Source organism: Esox lucius, chromosome 13, assembly GCF_011004845.1.
Source record: "Esox lucius isolate fEsoLuc1 chromosome 13, fEsoLuc1.pri, whole genome shotgun sequence".
NCBI classification, from domain to species: Eukaryota; Metazoa; Chordata; class Actinopteri; order Esociformes; family Esocidae; genus Esox; species Esox lucius.
In genome coordinates this window covers 10,578,413-10,595,933 of record NC_047581.1, presented here as the reverse complement: position 1 = coordinate 10,595,933, position 17,521 = coordinate 10,578,413, and the positions used below count along the sequence as shown (strand labels likewise).

At 41.6% G+C, this 17,521-nt stretch overlaps 1 protein-coding gene across 5 annotated transcripts in view; it reads right to left on the bottom strand.

Annotated features, from left to right (window-relative positions):
• Positions 1-17,521, bottom strand: part of ghra (growth hormone receptor a) — a 62,708-nt gene that overhangs the window by 19,769 nt on the left and 25,418 nt on the right. For all 5 annotated transcript variants that reach the window (XM_034296555.1, XM_034296556.1, XM_010892456.4 and 2 more), the window contains one exon: positions 15,113-15,233. In XM_034296555.1, coding sequence (XP_034152446.1) covers positions 15,113-15,215 — 103 coding nt within the window. In that variant the 5' untranslated portion in view covers positions 15,216-15,233. The remainder of the gene's footprint in view (positions 1-15,112; positions 15,234-17,521) is intronic.

Here is a 17,521-nt window from a genome sequence, read left to right as displayed (position 1 = left end):
AGTTGCATCCAAAGAACACCATACCTACTGTAAAGCATGGGGGTGGAAACATCATGCTTTGGGGCTGTTTTTCTGCAAAGGGACCAGGATGACTGATCCGTGTAAAGGAAAGAATGAATGGGGCCATGTATCGTGAGATTTTCAGTGAAAACGTCCTTCCATCAGCAAGGGCATTGAAGATTAAACGTGGGTGGGTCTTTCAGCATGACAATGATCCCAAACACACCGCCCGGGCAACGAAGGAGTGGCTTCGTAAGAAGCATTTCAAGGTCCTGGAGTGGCCTAGCCAGTCACCAGATCTCAACCCCATAGAAAATCTTTGGAGGGAGTTGAAAGTCTGTGTTGCCCAGCGACAGCCCCAAAACATCACTGCTCTAGAGGAGATCTGCATGGAGGAATGGGCCAAAATACCAGCAACAATGTGTGAAAACCTTGTGAAGACTTACAGAAAACGTTTGACCTCTGTCATTGCCAACAAAGGGTATATAACAAAGTATTGAGATGAACTTTTGTTATTGACCAAATACTTATTTTCCACCATAATACAGTTAGCTAAATCCTGATTAAATACATTCTTTTTGCCTGAGAAATATGTTCTTGACAAGCAGAAAACTAAATCCTGAAGAAGTTGAAAAATGTTTTTTTATTTAAATAACCGCATCTATAATAATCCCACAATGTAGTCTTTGTAAATAATTTTTTGCACTTCATCTCTGGTGAAAATTATATTAGTGACTTATCTAAAAGCTACTTAATTGAAAACTATTTCACTACTATTACAGGATTGTGCGGTTCTCCCGCCTAGTCAACATAAGACAACACGCCCCGACTAAGTCATGAAAGAAAAAAGCATCGGCAAAATAACTCAAATGTAAACATACATTTACATTTGAATTCACAAAAATGTACTTGATAGGTATTAAAGGGACACAACTTCCATACATTTCAAGAACCTTTAAAAAAATAACCAGTATTGACAGGGAAATACCTACAAGTCATTTTCCAAAAATGCATAGTTAAAGAGTAAGAGAGATACACAAAAAAACTCAAAAAAGTAACATAGAATAAGTATAAAATGAAGTGATGACAACTGCTTGACTTTAAACAGAGATGTGGTGGTCAACAAGGTAGCTGAACTTGATGTTCATATGTAAGTCGGGGTAAGGTGACTAGGCAGAAAAGATAAGATAGCAGCAGCAGTGTATTTGTTGAGAGACAGAGAGACACAGAGACTGACTTGAGCGTGTGTGAGGTATAAGTATGCTTATGTGTTTTTGTTCCTAATGAAAAGGCATGTTTATGTGTCAGTAGAAGCTGTACAAGGTCCTCTAAGTTCTAGACATTGCTAACGCATGCCATGCCTGCAATGCGGTAGTAAAGAGGGTGGATGGAGTCTTTCATTATTTTTAGGCCCTTCCTCTGAGACCGCCTGATGTAGAGCTCCTGAAAGGCAGATTATCCTGAGTTCCATTCAAACTCAGTGATTCTCTAGAAGAACCTTAGTAATAGAGTTGAACCAAAACTCCCACTCATGATTACATTTAACAGTTTAACCTTAACCCCAATTTCATGAATTACATTTTCAACCTATCTGTACTATCACCCACTTACCATTAAGAAGCTTAATTTACCACATAACTTGTGGAGAGACAAGAATATTTACTGTATTTTGTTGTAACTATGCTGCATGAATTCGGAGTATGTTGATATTTTTATTAGAAAGAAAACTACATTTCCTTATTTATTTGCTTAAAGCAAATGTCTAAATTAACCTAGCTCTCCGCTAGTTTTCATCTGACAGACCATCTTATGAAGTTTGAAATTTACTTTTTATATCTGACATTATGAAAAAATTATCTCTGAGAAAAAGGCTTTCTGGGAGACACAAAAGGAGAAAAATAAGAAGAACTGCAAAGAGTTCATTCATTCATCCGATGATAAGATCCTTTCAGCAGGAGAATGGCCTTGCTTTTCCAGAACCAGTTTGCTCCTAAAGCAAAGGAAACTCAAACGTGTTGCGCGTACTGCTTGTATACACTCAGTCTTCTATCTGCCTGGCTGAACCACACGGTCGGTCTGTCTGTCTTCCGGCACTTATCCCTTCCACACAGCGTAGCTAGGAAACAGAGCCCGACTCACTGCCCGCATCTCAGTTTTGGTCATTAGGCTTAAAACAATCCCTCACAAATGAACATTTAAAAAAATAATTACAAAAATACTAATAGGGCCTATGACTTTCTGTAGCGAGTGGCATGGTGACTAGCAATGTGAAAAGAGCATCAGTGCGTTAGGGATTCCTCAGTGGTTATATTGCTGAATTGTTAGCCAATTGCCCTGAAGAGCCTGGGAGACGTGGAGCTGACGTTTAGAATCAGCACCTTTTCCAACTCATTTGGCAATATAAGAGTGTTAGCTAAAGCCGGGTTAACAGCGCAGAAAAGGATGCAGGTGGAAAGATACAAGTTTATGTGCGTGTGTGTGTGCTGTCTAGGTCAGTGAGCAAGTGTACCAATAACATAATATCATCCCAGAATGTGTTGGGTCAATGTCATAATCATGTTGACATTACGCCCAGATAACGACCAATCGGTTTCAATTTCACTGGATCCCGACTCGGACCTGGCAAGACTCACATCCACGGTGTTCAATTATCAGGGGATTCAAACATCATCTAACCTAAAAGCAATGACCTTTCTAACGTGTCATCAACCATGTGTCACCTGAAGAAACGGCAGTGTTCCATTCAGTGACCTTTTCTTGTGTGTCAAATTTATACATGCATATAGAGGACATTAACAATAATGTAAACCTTCCACTGTCATTAAACCGACAGGCCAATCAGGACATGGTGTGTTGGTGACATTTTCTGCTGTTCTTTTCAAAAGGACATTCGAATAAACGAGCTATGGTCTGCGCTTTGCCTTAAATGTTTCCTGTCATTAGATCAACTGTACCTGTTGCTATGCCAGAATTTGTAGCTCTGAATCTAGGTTTGTTTTTTGCTATTAAGTGCCACGTACCACTGTAATATCCCTGCTGTATTGGACATCCTGTCCATTGAAACGCACAGCCTTTTACCAGCCATGTTGCTATTTCCGCCTAAGTGTCCAAATCGCTGGGAATGAATGATTTCAGTGCCAATTAAGTTACATTCATTCAGAACCTGACAACCTGACATTACGTAACAAAGGATTTGGATTTCTACACGTGCACACACACACACACACACACCTACACACACCTACACACACCTACACACACCTACACACACCTACACACACCTACACACACCTACACACACACACTCTCTCTCAACCCACAAGTAAGCGAAAGCAGTGGTTTCTTACTTGCCTCCCAGGCGGGGAAAGGCAGGCAATAAATTATCTTTTAGCCTGGCTGTCACTTGGCACAAACAGAATTCAATGCAACCTGATGCTTTTTCACGGCAGCAAGGACACCATACGTGTGATTGCTTGGGTATGAGCCATTAAATCCAAGGAATACCCTTGACTGTAAGGAGTTGGACCTGTGGCCGAAACGCATCCGGTTTCATTTCATCTGGTAATGGGCTGACAGATTCCCATCTAGTCGTTCACCTACCATCAGGCTCCTGAGCATTTTAACCCCATCACATTTTGTCTGTTCTGTGGCCCTTTACTGCGGCTCAAGCCTGAGCCTGTAGTGGCTGTTCACGTGGGCGTGCTTTCTTCAAGGGTAAAACAGAAGAAACATTTCCGATGTTCTCTGTAACTAAAGGACAAAGGAGTTTTATTATATTACGCTGATGGGAGATGGAGAGAGGGTTATAAAACTGTTTCTATAACACTGATTATATGTGTCTTAAGGTTGTTTTAGATTTATTATTGATCACACGCACACAGGACACACATAGCAAAGCACACAACAAAATTCTTACTCGCAGGTTCCTGCTCGACCACGCAAAATATTTACAGAATAATACCCGTAGCTATTCATAAATTATAATAATCATTAATTTGAATAACCACAGAACGCAGTACCAATACAAATAAACAATTTTAAAGTATTTTTTAAGCACTTTTAAAGTGTGTGTGTGTGTGTGCGCTCATGCATGCTTGTCTGTGTGTTGGTATGGTTGGGTATTTCAGTGACTCCATGATGAACAGCAGAATTAGTAAAGGTGTTGAGAACCGGTCCTGTTACCTGAAATCTGACAGCTTTCAGACAGAATCCTCATATAGAATGAGACCTTAAGGGTCCATTCAGTCCACGCAGGTGAGATGAATGAGGGCTCCTTGATTATGCTTCAGGCTCGGTTTCTGATAGATGTCAAATCCAATGCCATATGGAACATGACTTGTTGACAGAATTGGTAGACTAACAGTGGGATGGTTTGTGTCCTGGCCACCGTGATGCGCTGGGCTGTCTTCATCATCCACTGGAAGGATTGACAAATGTATTAAAAGTCGCTGTTGAACCCTTCTTGACAAGAATGCTGGTGTGGATGTTCCATTACATGAAGCTAAGTGAAGATAAAGGAACTAAAAGAAACTGCTCTCCCTCGCTCCCTCTACTGCATCCCTGTTGATGTGGATTGGGATATGTTTCCTCTACTGGAAAAACGGTGCTAAATCAATGCCACCCACTCCCAGACAAACTGGCTTCTCTCAAGCACTAGTCCACTGTAAGAGGAAGGACACTGGACTGCCCGTGTAAAATTTCCTACGGACGCAGTTAATTAACCCCACCAAAAATTACATAAGTAATTTAGTCAGTGCATATAAAGGGCAAAAAAAAATGATAATGGCTGATAACTACCACAGTAATGTCTGATGACGGGGAAAGGTCTCTTCTGACTGGGTTGTTTTTAAATGCAGCTTTTTGTACATTACCCATATCCATTATTGACTTAACAGCCAATTAAAGAACAGGTTATTACTGAACAAACACAGTTTGTCACCACGCAAAACAAATTTGATAATATGTTCAGACATTTGTTGTTGGGAAATTAGACTTTGAGATTACCTGACTGCCCACATGGGCAGTCTAACTATTCACAATACGTTAAAGTGACCAATGTCCACTTGTCATGGTGCGGTGAGCAGCAGCGCCACCGTGCCATATATTCTCAAGTTCCCATATCACACGAACACATCCCAGACTGTCACATGTCTCCAATCTTTCACACCAGGTCCCAATTTGTATCGTTTGTATGTGTTTAAATGTTTCCCCTCTGCTCCCCACATGGTGGATCATTGTGGACTCTGAAACGGTCCTTGTCGGTGCAGTTCATCCATCGCAATAAAACTGTTAACAGTTTTACTTTAGGCTTTCTATAATGTAGCTACTGAAGCTTGTAGCCAGCAAAGTTTTAACCTATCCTGGAAAAATCCTAATGTCTACTTTGGCTCAAGTTATTCAACAATGGGTAGTCAACCACTATGCTATTTAACAGTAAGTCCCATAGGCCCATAGGCTTAAATTCTCTCATGTAGTAGCAATCCCTAAATGTCATATAATCTTAAAATGTTTTCTGAATTGTTTGTCCATAAGTAGGAATATAAGTTCACCATTGTGAAATCAGACTTTCACAAAATAAGAACTGCCCTAGTGAAGAGCCTTGGTAGAGCGGAAATCTGATCTGAAAAACTCTGACCCTACAATCAAATGGAGTAGCAGACAATTAAAGTGCTATATCTGAAGCAGTGTTTGCTGAACTCTTTATATACTGGTTTTCACAAAAAGCTGAGGATGAGGAAGGGTTAGTGTATAGAAAATGTATGGGTAAATAGAGGAAGCTATAGTGACATTTGACTATGCACTGCATATCATCAAGCTAAAGGTCAAAGGTCAGTAAAAGGTAAATGCCTTAAGGAGGACAGGCTGAGGGTGGAATGGACACCGTGTTCTTCTGGGCGATGCAGAGACAGATATGAGCAGAAAGATAGACATGATATGATAAGAGAGACAGACATATATGAGAAGAGAGACAGACAGATAAGAGAAGAGAGACAGACATATATGAGAAGAGAGACAGAGAGATATGATAAGAGAGACAGAGAGATATGATAAGAGAGACAGAGAGATATGAGAAGAGAGAGAGACAGATATGAGGAGAATGAATGACAGATTTGAGAAGAAACAGAGAGATATGAAAAGATAGACAGATATGAGAGACAGACAGATATGACATATGAGACAGACAGATATAATAAGAGAGACATAGATATAAGAGAGACAGACAGATATGAGAAGAAAGACAGACAGATATGAGAAGAGACAGACAGATATGAGAAGAAAGACAGACAGATATGAGAAGAGACAGACAGATATGAGAAGAAAGACAGACAGATATGAGAAGAGAGACAGAGAAACTGACATGCTTATGAAAAGAGAGACAGAGAGAAAACCAGACCATCTAAACACCAGATATGTTCAAGGGAATGTAAACAGGTGTTAAAAATAACTGCACACACTAATTCATATGGCTTGGTTCAGGACATTGGACATATTGGAATTCGATACATTAGTTAGCACCCACTCATAAAGGGCCAATCCTGATCCGCAACATCCTTTTTTTATAATAAATAAATGATATGCACATACTGATTCTGGAACAATTTAACATGCCTCATGAGCATGAGGTCTCCCATATGAAAACAAAATAAGCTTATAGAAGTAAATGTAAAAACAGTAAAAACACAAAGCATCATTCAAACTAACATTATTATGTAATGGATAGTCCTTGCGTCCATTGCTCCTTCTATGAGTTTGACAGTGGCTAAATTTTCCCAGCCCTATCCCACAGCTTTTCACTAAATTAGTGGCAGGAAAAGGTGTTGCTTACAGTTTCAAATGCAATGGCGGATAAAGCATTTTCTTTCAGGGGACCAGGTTATACTATGTTGGTGGGGGGTTCTCTCTAGTTACCCAGACGTCTGTTAAACCCCTGTTAAAACACACAGACTGATCTAAAAAGACAACTTGATCCAACCACTATAAAACAAGATAGTGCTTCATCTAAGGTAGAAAATCTGACAGTCTTTACAACATGCACCTCTATGTCCACAATCTGTTCACAAAAAAACAACATTCAGGCAAACAAGAATTCAGTCAATAGTAATAGGGTTTATAGTACCCAAACCTTTTAGTGAATACACTGTCCATGGGAAAATGATGCTCAGTTAAAACCTCTATGCAGGTTTGATTAAATGGAGCCTTAAGAACATTATCCCGACCTATTCTCCTTTGAAGTGTGATAGCCGTTCTCTGCCTGAGGTCGACTCTCAGTCTCAACCAGATTAGCCAGGATCCAGTCGTTTATTACCTCAGGCTAATGATGCTAATCTCCTGTAATACCCTCACAACCACAGCATCAGCTGTTAGTCATGTCAGATTAGGATTGGCTGAGAGTAAATATAGATGACTTGGTTGGGTTTCAGTTACCCCTCCCAAGCCAAAGACACACATGGACGATGGTATCACTATACTTCTCAAGAATAACTGATTTCCATTTAAAAATAAAAAAGCTTAGCACAAACAAATTGACGTAACACCACCAAATATTGTCCTAACCTTAAATCTAAACCAGACCTTAAATCTAAACCAGACCTTAAATCTAAACCAGACCTTAAATCTATATCTCACCGTAAATCTAAAACTGGGTTACTTTAGTTGAGGACCGCAGGTAAAACATGCACACTACTTGTTGTATTTGTTGAGAAGGGGAAAAAACTATTCTGGAAACAGATTAGGCTTCTCTATTCAGCAGTAGGCTTTTGCTTTCCCAAGGTTTTCCCTGTAATTACATTTAGAAATGTGGGAAAGAAAAACCTGACAGCCAAAACCGACAATAGAAATACAACAGCATCTGGTCTTTCATCCAGGAATTGACCAGCATCCACAGTGCTTATCGTCAGAGGCAGTGGGCTGTAGGGAGCCATGATGTCTCCTTAAGACCAACCCTTCCATGGATGATATCAGGGTTATTCGATTCTTACACTACGAGGGGCAGAGCCTGCTGTTTTTCTGATCACATCACTAATTGCGTCCCGAGTTTGAAAATGTCTCTGATTATGGGGTTCAAGGTTCAATACCCCTGGATTATACTGTATGTCTATGGTCACTAAGCAACAAGCGGTGCTTCCCCATCAACTGAGAAAATTGTGAGAGGGAACGGCATCCTGGGGACTGAGGGGTGAGTAGGGGAAAGATAATTCCATTCACCTGTTGTCCTTAATCCCTTTCTGTTCTATGGCTGGATGGTCAAACAACCTGCTATGGAGAGAGGACGAAATGACCCTCACCAGAAAACGAATGGTTTTGAAATGCATTGCCTTAGCAATAGCCTTAGGATCTCCTCTCTCCCCCGTTGTTGAGTCACAGAAAGGTTGGGAAACAACCACTGGTTATTCGCCAGGGTTTGTTTTATGTTACTATTTACTATTGTTTCACATCTCTACCTACACTGTCACTAATTGTTTAGTTTTGGATTGTGCCCGTTTGGGGAAAAGCTTAATTCTTACCTTAGGTCTCCATTTCAACATTCCTGTTACATTTTTGTTGTGGGTAAAACCAACCTTTACAATCATTAAAATGTATTTATCTGGGCAATGGATACATGCTCCTCAAAGCATTACATAACGTTAGAAATACACTGGTTCTGTGAAATTTGTATGATCAAGTTTATTTATTATTAGAAAATTATTCATGGCCTTTTTCCAAGGGAGTAAATAAGTCTGGATGGTCCTGTATTTGTTGTGGGGCTGGTTCAACTGCCAGTTCTAATGCCACCATACATCCCAGAAGACGTCTCTAAATTCTTCCATGTTTTAATGGTTGTTGCTCCCCATAACATATTGTCTGCATCTTCAGGGTCTGCCTCTCCTGGAATTAGCCCAGCCTTGCTACAAACTGTAAACATACCCCAGTGATGGTCTTTGAAGGGTTTCCACTGAGGGCTCTGAAATGGTGTGTTTACAGTCCAGTATACAGCATCTTGTATGTGTGTGTACACTAAGATTCCTCAGACCCTGTGTGGCCATTGCCTGTTACAGTCCGCACGGGCTAGAGAGCAAGAGCTCCAAACAGCGGGGTCAATAGGTACACCTCCCAGACATTCACACAAACACACAAAACGCACCGTGCTCTCACTTACAGGCGCGTGTTTATACAAACGTACACACACGCATGTGCACGCACACACACACACGCGCACGCACGCTCATGCACAGACACAACATACAGCTTTGGCATTGGATTGCACTGTTGATATTCTCAGTCGGACTCTCAGAATGACAGTATAGGGTGGCTCTAAACATTATAGGTTACTTTACTTTGTAATCTTGAGACAAGACACTTTTCACAACATTCTGTCCAGTCTGGCGGACTTGCAGATTATCTGGAATAAATAGCACTGAATGTTTATGTTTGCTTTCATACAGGCCTGATAAACGATCGACAACGTACTAGATTCCTATGTGCCTTCATGTTGTGCCAACCTGACATTGCAGATTGAACGTGTGTTATTGACTAGCAGTTTTTTCCCAACATTTCATTATGCTAGTTCAACAGCATGTTCAGCTACCCACCATTACATCCCAGAAGGCTTTCAATTCTTCCATGTTTTAATTGTTGTTGCTCCCCATAACATATTGTCTGTATCTTCAGGGTCTGCCTCTCCTGGAATTGGAAACTGTAAACATACCCCAGTGATGGTCTTTGGAGGGCTTACTCTGAGGGCTCTGAAATGGTAGTGTGTTTACAGTCCAGTATACAGTATCGTGTGTGTGTGTGTGTGTGTGTGTGTGTGTGTGTGTACACTAAGACTTCCCATACCCTGTGAAGTCTGTTATAGACTCCATGGCTAAAGTGCAAGAGCTCTAAAACAGCAGGATCAATAGACATAGCCCAGACATTCACATGAATACACACACACAAACACAAACACGCATCCGCACACAAATAGACACTCTCTCTCGCTCTCTCTCTAATTACCCTGGTCGGGCCTTAAAACACAAGGAAACATCTCCAAAAGCGTCCTATCTGCTTATTATGCAGTCTGCTAACTAGTAACAATACGTTTTACAGGAGAAAACCCTTGATTTCCAGGAAAACCCAAAAAGATCTTGCAGCTAAAAGACACGTCTGGTGAATACATTTAACGGGTAGAGAAGACTAAACAACCAAGAACAGATTGAGAACTCCTGAGAGCTATAACGGAGGCTGCGAGCTAGGACTGAGGAAGAGAGCTAGGATTGAGGCACAGAGTTAGGACGGAGGCAGAGAGAGGCTGATGAAAAGGTTGTTTGCTTTCACTATCAGCAGCTGTTCTCTGTGTACAGATGTTTCACGGTTGATGCGGAGCACTGAGCCAGCTGGCTGTAACATGGCCTTGTTTGGGCAACCAATCAAACAAATACACTTGGTGTCTGCATCCCAAATGGTGCCCAATTCTACATAGGGCTTGGATCAAAAGTAGTGCACTATGTATGGAATGAATCCTAATTTTTGAATCCTAAAACCATATTAACCTATGTTTAATGGCCAGTTGTAATCTACTGAAGATACTAATCAGAAGTTCCTGTAAACTGGAAGAAACACAAATTGATTGCGATAAAACTGTTGGCAGCCTGCTACCAGCCTAAGTAAGATAAAGAGTGATTAAAACAGTCACTGTAACCAAATTATTTATGATACCTGCAGTTCCAAAGTACTCCGTACCACAGAATGCTCCCTGTGGTGACAAAATTGAAGTATCAGCTTAAATCTTTTAATTCTTATGGTGAAAATAGTTCAAAAAGACCATATTCAGCATGTGTATCCATCAATGCCGGGACATTGTTATAAATTTTGTTAAAACTTGTGATAACATTTAAGTGGTTAAAAGGTTTATTGTTAAAATTAAGCTTTTCAGATATCTACTATGCCTAGTGCTCTGATTGCATACTGAGATACTAGGGACTTCATCACATTACTTTTACAGTAGCGTTAATGGATCACTTTCCACGGAGGGCCATGAGTCTGCAGATTTTTGGGTTTTCCTTTAAATTGGTTCCCAGTTCAGACCTAAACAACCAGGTGGGGGTAGAAACGAACCAATTGGTGACCTAATTAGTCAATTAAGTACAAGGTGAGAGCAAAAACCTGCAGACACTCGGCCCTCCGTGTAACCGTTTTGAGACCTCTGCTTTAGGGTGTTGCAAGGAAAGGCTGAGCCACCATGTATTCTTGAACGTAGTTCACTATTTCAGGTATTGCCTAGATGGCGCCAAATATCAAGTAATATAGTCACTAAATCACTGTCATCAAGGTGATGCCTCAGGGCTAGAAAAAGGCAGATTGGGCCAGATAAAAAGAGCAAGCATGGCTGTGTTACCAATTGTAGCAAACAAATTAGAAACCCAAGACTGTTTTAGGGGAATTTGGAATCAATGGTGGCTTCGCAATCCTGGCCTGGCCTCGCCAGCCCAGATCTAGGACGTGCCATCTACTGAGGTTCAGGACCTTGGACAGAGTGTGCCTGGTGCAGGCACGAGAGGTGGGCATGAGAGGCGGGCATGTCTGCTTTCCAGCACATTAGAGACCGACCCGCCCCAGCCTTCCACACCTGCCTCCCGTCAACGGTAATGGGGCAGGGTACAAAAGGTGGAGAGAGGAAGCACAGGACTAGCATGGGGTTTAGCTATTTTTACTGACACTCCCCCTGTGGCAGACTGCAGACACCAACGCCTATCTCACCCCTCACCTGTCAAACGCCTACATTTGCGCTCGGTTTCATGTTTTAAGTTTTCCTTGTGGCCCCTTTGGGCTGAAAAACGTCATGAACCTGTTTCTCGAAACAGTCTCCTACATTGACTGGGAGGAATTTTTACTCACACTATGTACAGTACTGCTTCCACTGTCATGTTCAATGGCTCTTTTGCATCCACAGGTTTTCAATATAATAGTATTTACACCTGGACTCATTGCAGATCATTTCAGAACAGTCTGGCGTTCTGTATCAACCGTTCCTGGGTGCTTTTGGACGTGTATTTGGAGTCACTGTCCCGCTGGAAGACCCATGACCTTTGACACAGAGCCTGCTTACTTACATCTTACATCTTGCTATTCTCCAGATTTCATGATGCCATGCACAAGTTCAAGACACCCCAGAGGCAGTAAAGCAGCTCCAAAACAACCCTGAACCTCCTCAACATTTAACTATGGAGAAGGTGTACTTTTCTTTGAATGATAAATAATGTTTTCTGTGAATAAACATTTTGTTCTTTTCCAAAATGTATAATTTGATGGTTATGCTCAAGTGTGTTTTGACAAATTGCAGTCTGACATGTCTATCAACAGTGGGGACCTCACGGGTCTCCTACTATACAAGCCCCATATCATTGAGTTAGGGACAGATCAGCTCAGTAAACGTCAGCATTGTCAGTTAATCAAGGTGTTTTATCACCATTCTTCACTGTGATCTTCCATTAAGTTCTCTTGTGACCACATCCAGTGTGGCCAACCTCATGGTAGCTAGGGAGATTGGCTACAGTGACATGGGCCTTAAACCTCTGGATAACATAACATACTTATAGATTAGAAAACAGGAACATCTTGACCTGTAGCATTGCAATTGTCCTTGTTTGGTTATAACCTTGTGTCTGACTACCTCAGACCATTCTGTTTCTTTTTTTCTCCATTATGATTGCAGCACACAGTGAGAAACCAGGAGAATGTGTCCTCTTATCTATTCAAATTGTTTGAATGAGTGATTTCCATATCGTATTCCATAAGAATTCCATCAAGTTCTGAAGAGAAAGTCTTCAAAGTCTTTTTTTATATGATTTTCTTAACCTTTTAAAGATACGTGACAATGAAATTACTTTTTTAATTACTTCTAACTCCTAGATGGTGCCAACAAAATGTCTGTGCCATTTTAGGATTTCTTTGGGGAATAAGTTAGTACATCATTTAGATTTATTGGTGTTATTTAACTACAAACCAAAGAAATACAGATGTGGATACCAACATATTTACAGTTTTTCAAGAACTGTACTATTTGAATTAAGTTTGAGTATATTCTTAAGCGTGAGTATATATTAAGTGTGAGTATATTCTTAAGCGTGAGCATATATTAATTGTGATTGTGATAATTCTTGCCATGACTGGACAAAAACTAGGGTCAGGTTTTAATTATGGACTCTTCTGGCAACATCCTCAAGTTAGAAATGTGTTAATTGGTGCATCCTTTCTATAAACACCACTCTTAACAGATCAAAAGGTAGTCAAACATGTCAGAATGTTGTATTTCGAAGGCTAAACCTCTGCTATTGATTTACCAAAGGTAGCTGACGCAAACTGTCCAATTGTCCAATGCTCTCATTCAAATAAAACACTCCATGATCTTTATCACGCTAGCTACTTTTTTGTCCTACTTAAGATAATTGTGTAGGAAGTGATGTTTCTCTCTGTGCCAAAACAGATGGTCATTGACTAGGCTCTGGTTTCACTGTTGCCTAGGGTCAGGTTATCCAGATTAACTACCGTTTGAGAGGCGTTGATAGTGCTTTCCTCTCCTTTAAAAAAAAAAATGCTACACCCGTTTAATAGTCATCAACAGGTCAGCAGAGACCCCTAACCTTTACAGCTGAATCCATATGGGAGCGCTCCAGGTTTATGCTCTCACAATCCATCGACACTCCGGGTAGAGGGGGAGGAGGACGGAAGGAGAAGGAGAGATGAGGAAAAAGGAAGCAACGAAAGTTGAAAGCCTCCCTCCGTAGAGAGCAGCCAATCCACAAGCAGACAGCGTCACAGAGAGAGACGTCGTACCAGAGCGCTCCCGACCAGAACACCGAACAATCTAGGATATTGGAGGACAGACTCATGGAAAGTGACCAAATATTCTGGATCACTCAATACGGACTGACCAAACATTGTGTAAGGAAACACATTTCCACACCAGAGGCCAGGTCAGAGCTGCTCACTTTAACCCAATTCCAGTCCACTTGAGTAGCAGCCAGTGAATTGCAAGGACATGGCTCCACTCTGGGTCATGCCTCTCTGTAACTCTGTGTTCTGAACTCCGAGACTGGGAGCACAGTTTCACAAACAATGCGGTCCCTTAGATTGCAGCACCAGATTAATTATACCAGAACAGTTGCGGCTCTGGTTCTCCTCTTCGTAGTCATATTTAGTATACCATGTTTTTACATATCATTATTTATTATTTTACAGTAGTTACTGAATCTACATGTAAAGTACCAGTCAAAGGTTTAGACACACCTACTCCTTCTAAGTGTTGAACAAATAAAAATAAGTATATATTTTAGATTATTAAAAGTAGCCACCTTTTGCCTTGATGACAGCTTTTGACACTCTTGGCATTCTCTCCACCAGCTGTCTGTCTCCTGACCCACCATGTCCCAGGCCCAAGTTTCATGCTGCTATAGTATTGTGCACTGGGACTTGGGTCAGTCTGTTGTGTTTTAATCCCAGATGTTTATGTTGCATTAGTTTATGTGTGGGAGACAAGGGTCAGTCAGAAAATATGCATCTGACTACGTATCCAAACTAAGCTCTCTAACTTTCCTGTTGTCCTGTTTAACATGCATCACATGTTATTGAACAGATATTGAATGAATGTCTTCCCATGCTCCCCCATGTAGCCCTGCATGTCTGTCTGTTCCTCCCTGTGTTTCTCGGTCTCTCTTTCCATCCATCTATCCATGGACTTTGTCAAAGCCTAGTCCAATACACTGTATGTACCTTCACCTTCAATATCGATCTGGAGCTGTTTGACCCTCTGGAAAGGGAAAGACTGCTGTTTGCTTAACCACCCACTTTTCCCATTTGTGCAAATGCAGTACACTCCAACTGATGTCTGATGTAACATTTGACACCAAATGTCAATGCCCCATACCATGAATATTGAATCAAACAAGAAAATGCATTGATTTACGTGTGCACATTTTAAAGCCAAAAAGAGCAGTATGTCTGACTGAGAAAAAACAGACCTACGTCCACGTGAGATGAAGTCGGCTTCATGAAGTGAAATACAGCATGAGTATCACCTCGCGCTCTAAAGCAGTAACAGTGACCTGAGACCAACAGGAGAGTGAAGGAAGCCTGATGATGTCATAAAGCATACCTGATGACATCATGAAGCCAGGATCCATCAGTGAGGCTGATCTCACAGCCGACAGCCAACCCAGGGACGGGAAGAGGAGGAGGAGGAAGGATGAACAGGCCATGACGGGGGCTTCCCTTTGCTGGAGGGGGGGAGAGGGAGAGAGTGCATGAGCGATGTGACCCAATGTCATCTCAGTGGGAAAAACTGAGCCAATAGCTCTACCCTGCACACACTTTCATGCTGTCCCTACCCATCTCTATCTCGCTTTCCACATCCCCCACTTCTCTGCCCTGGTAGGACAAACTGTAACTGCAGTTTATTTTCAGCTGGCCGATGTGAAACCTAACCCCGGACAGCGCATAATTAACAACCTAACCGCACCGAAGACTCTTCACACTATCGTGCACAAGATATATGTTCCCAAGCTTTAAGCCCGTCAGCCTTAATGCCAGACTATATGCCAGGCTATATGCCAGGCTACATGGCTGTCAGCCAGGTAACTGAAACTGGTCAAAGGTGATACTGGGGTAAATTATTGGGACATTACACTTTCATCATGGTAAGGATTGTTCTGCTCTCAGTCTGACTGGGATATTTTGATACGTCGTGGCACGCCTACGCAAACATCAAAACAATACATTTCATGTTTCAATCTCACTCCATCGCAGAGCTACAGCAAACATCTCATCCCCCACGAGTTACGCAGCGCACCCATTAGGTCGATACTGCATGCGCCTGATGAATTTAAGCTGATTACTACAGCCGCCACCAGGACCGGTTCAAGGCATTAACGGCCACTTAGGGCCCCGATTGCTAGGGAAGAGCGGGCCCCAAATAAAATTTTGCTTAGGGCCCCCAAAAGGCTAGAGCAGTCACTGGCTGCCGTCAGTAGTGCCAATCATTGTAATTTCGTAATATGCTGGGTCACTGGGGAAGCACGGAACATTCCAGCTCTACTCAAATTGAACCAGTGGCGTCTGAGTGGAACCCCAACACAGGGATACAGGCTGATCCATACTTGAAGGGGACAATTGAGCGGAGCACAAAAGGCATATCCTTAGAGACAATAAGTACATTCAGTATGACCGCAGCACATTCTGAAGGTAACCTCAATAAGTTTCCGGTAATCCCGTGCAGACCTCCTAAGACTAAAATAGCACTGTTGGTGACAAAGAAACACAGTAACAGGTCACCAAGTTAGGGTGAAAGATTATGTGTCCAGTCCAGTGTCTATAAATAGGCCAACCTCTCTGTGTCTGTCCATCGTTCTCCGCTATATATCTCTGGGACTCACTATTTACCCACCAACTATGTGACTCGAGCTATGCAAGATGGTATTTGTGTCAGTATTATCCGGTTCAAAAATGACCTGGCCAAGAGTTCTTTATTTCATGACAAAACGACTCGTGACAAACAATTCCAGTCGAGGCAGTCCAGTCGAAGCAGCAAGGACTAGAAATTCCAACCGATTGGAGATCAACTGATATAGATACTGTAGTGCAGATCTGATTGCATGAGATATCAATTTGATGTACTGTTTTAATGTCTTGGATATGTGACATGAAGTGTCAAACCGTGCACTTGCATGATATTTCACAGGTTATTTCCAAAGAGCAGCATACGGGCTCAATTATATCTGTCGAAACACAATTTCCTATAAAGCAAAGCATATACCTGTCGTAGTATAAGTCTCTGTGTGTGTGTGTGTGTGTGTTTTACAGGCCAGCAGGCCAACATATAAATGTCAGGGATTCTAAAATAAAGAGTCTGACAAGAGGGATTCTTCTTTGGCCTTAGAATATGGTTCAGTCTGAAATCAATTACACCCCTCCCCTACCATATATCCCCACTCTCTCGGTCTCACCCTCTATGTACTGTAGATCATTCTCTCTCTTCCGTCACCTCATTTCCAAACAGAATTCTATTTAATCTGGGAAACCAAACCACTAGAGCAAAACTGTAAACAAAATCAAACCATCCATTCTCGGTCTTTCCCTATTCTGTCTCTCTTTCTCCCATTCTTCTATCCTTTTTCCTTTCTCAAAAATCTCCATTCGAGTGGCTCGATTCAAAATTTAGCTGAAATATTTTTATGCTTTCCAATAATGTTGCTGTTTAATGTCTCCCTCTTTTCTCCATAAAAGACCAAACAGCTTGGTCTAAGGGATAGGGCTGAGAGAATGGGCATGTGCATCAAGTTTAGCGCAACAGCTCACTTGAGATGTCACAAACTGGGCATTTTTGATACAAACACAAATGGTTGGAACATAGTCAAGGAGGGCAGTGATGTGCATTGCAAAGCAGAGGACTGAGAGTTATTGCCCAGTGTGGGGCAGGAGAACTGTCATTGAAAGAAGCTAAACTCTTCAAGATAGCATGCTGACATCGGATTTACGGACACAAACACTCTGAATTCAGCTGTCCAAC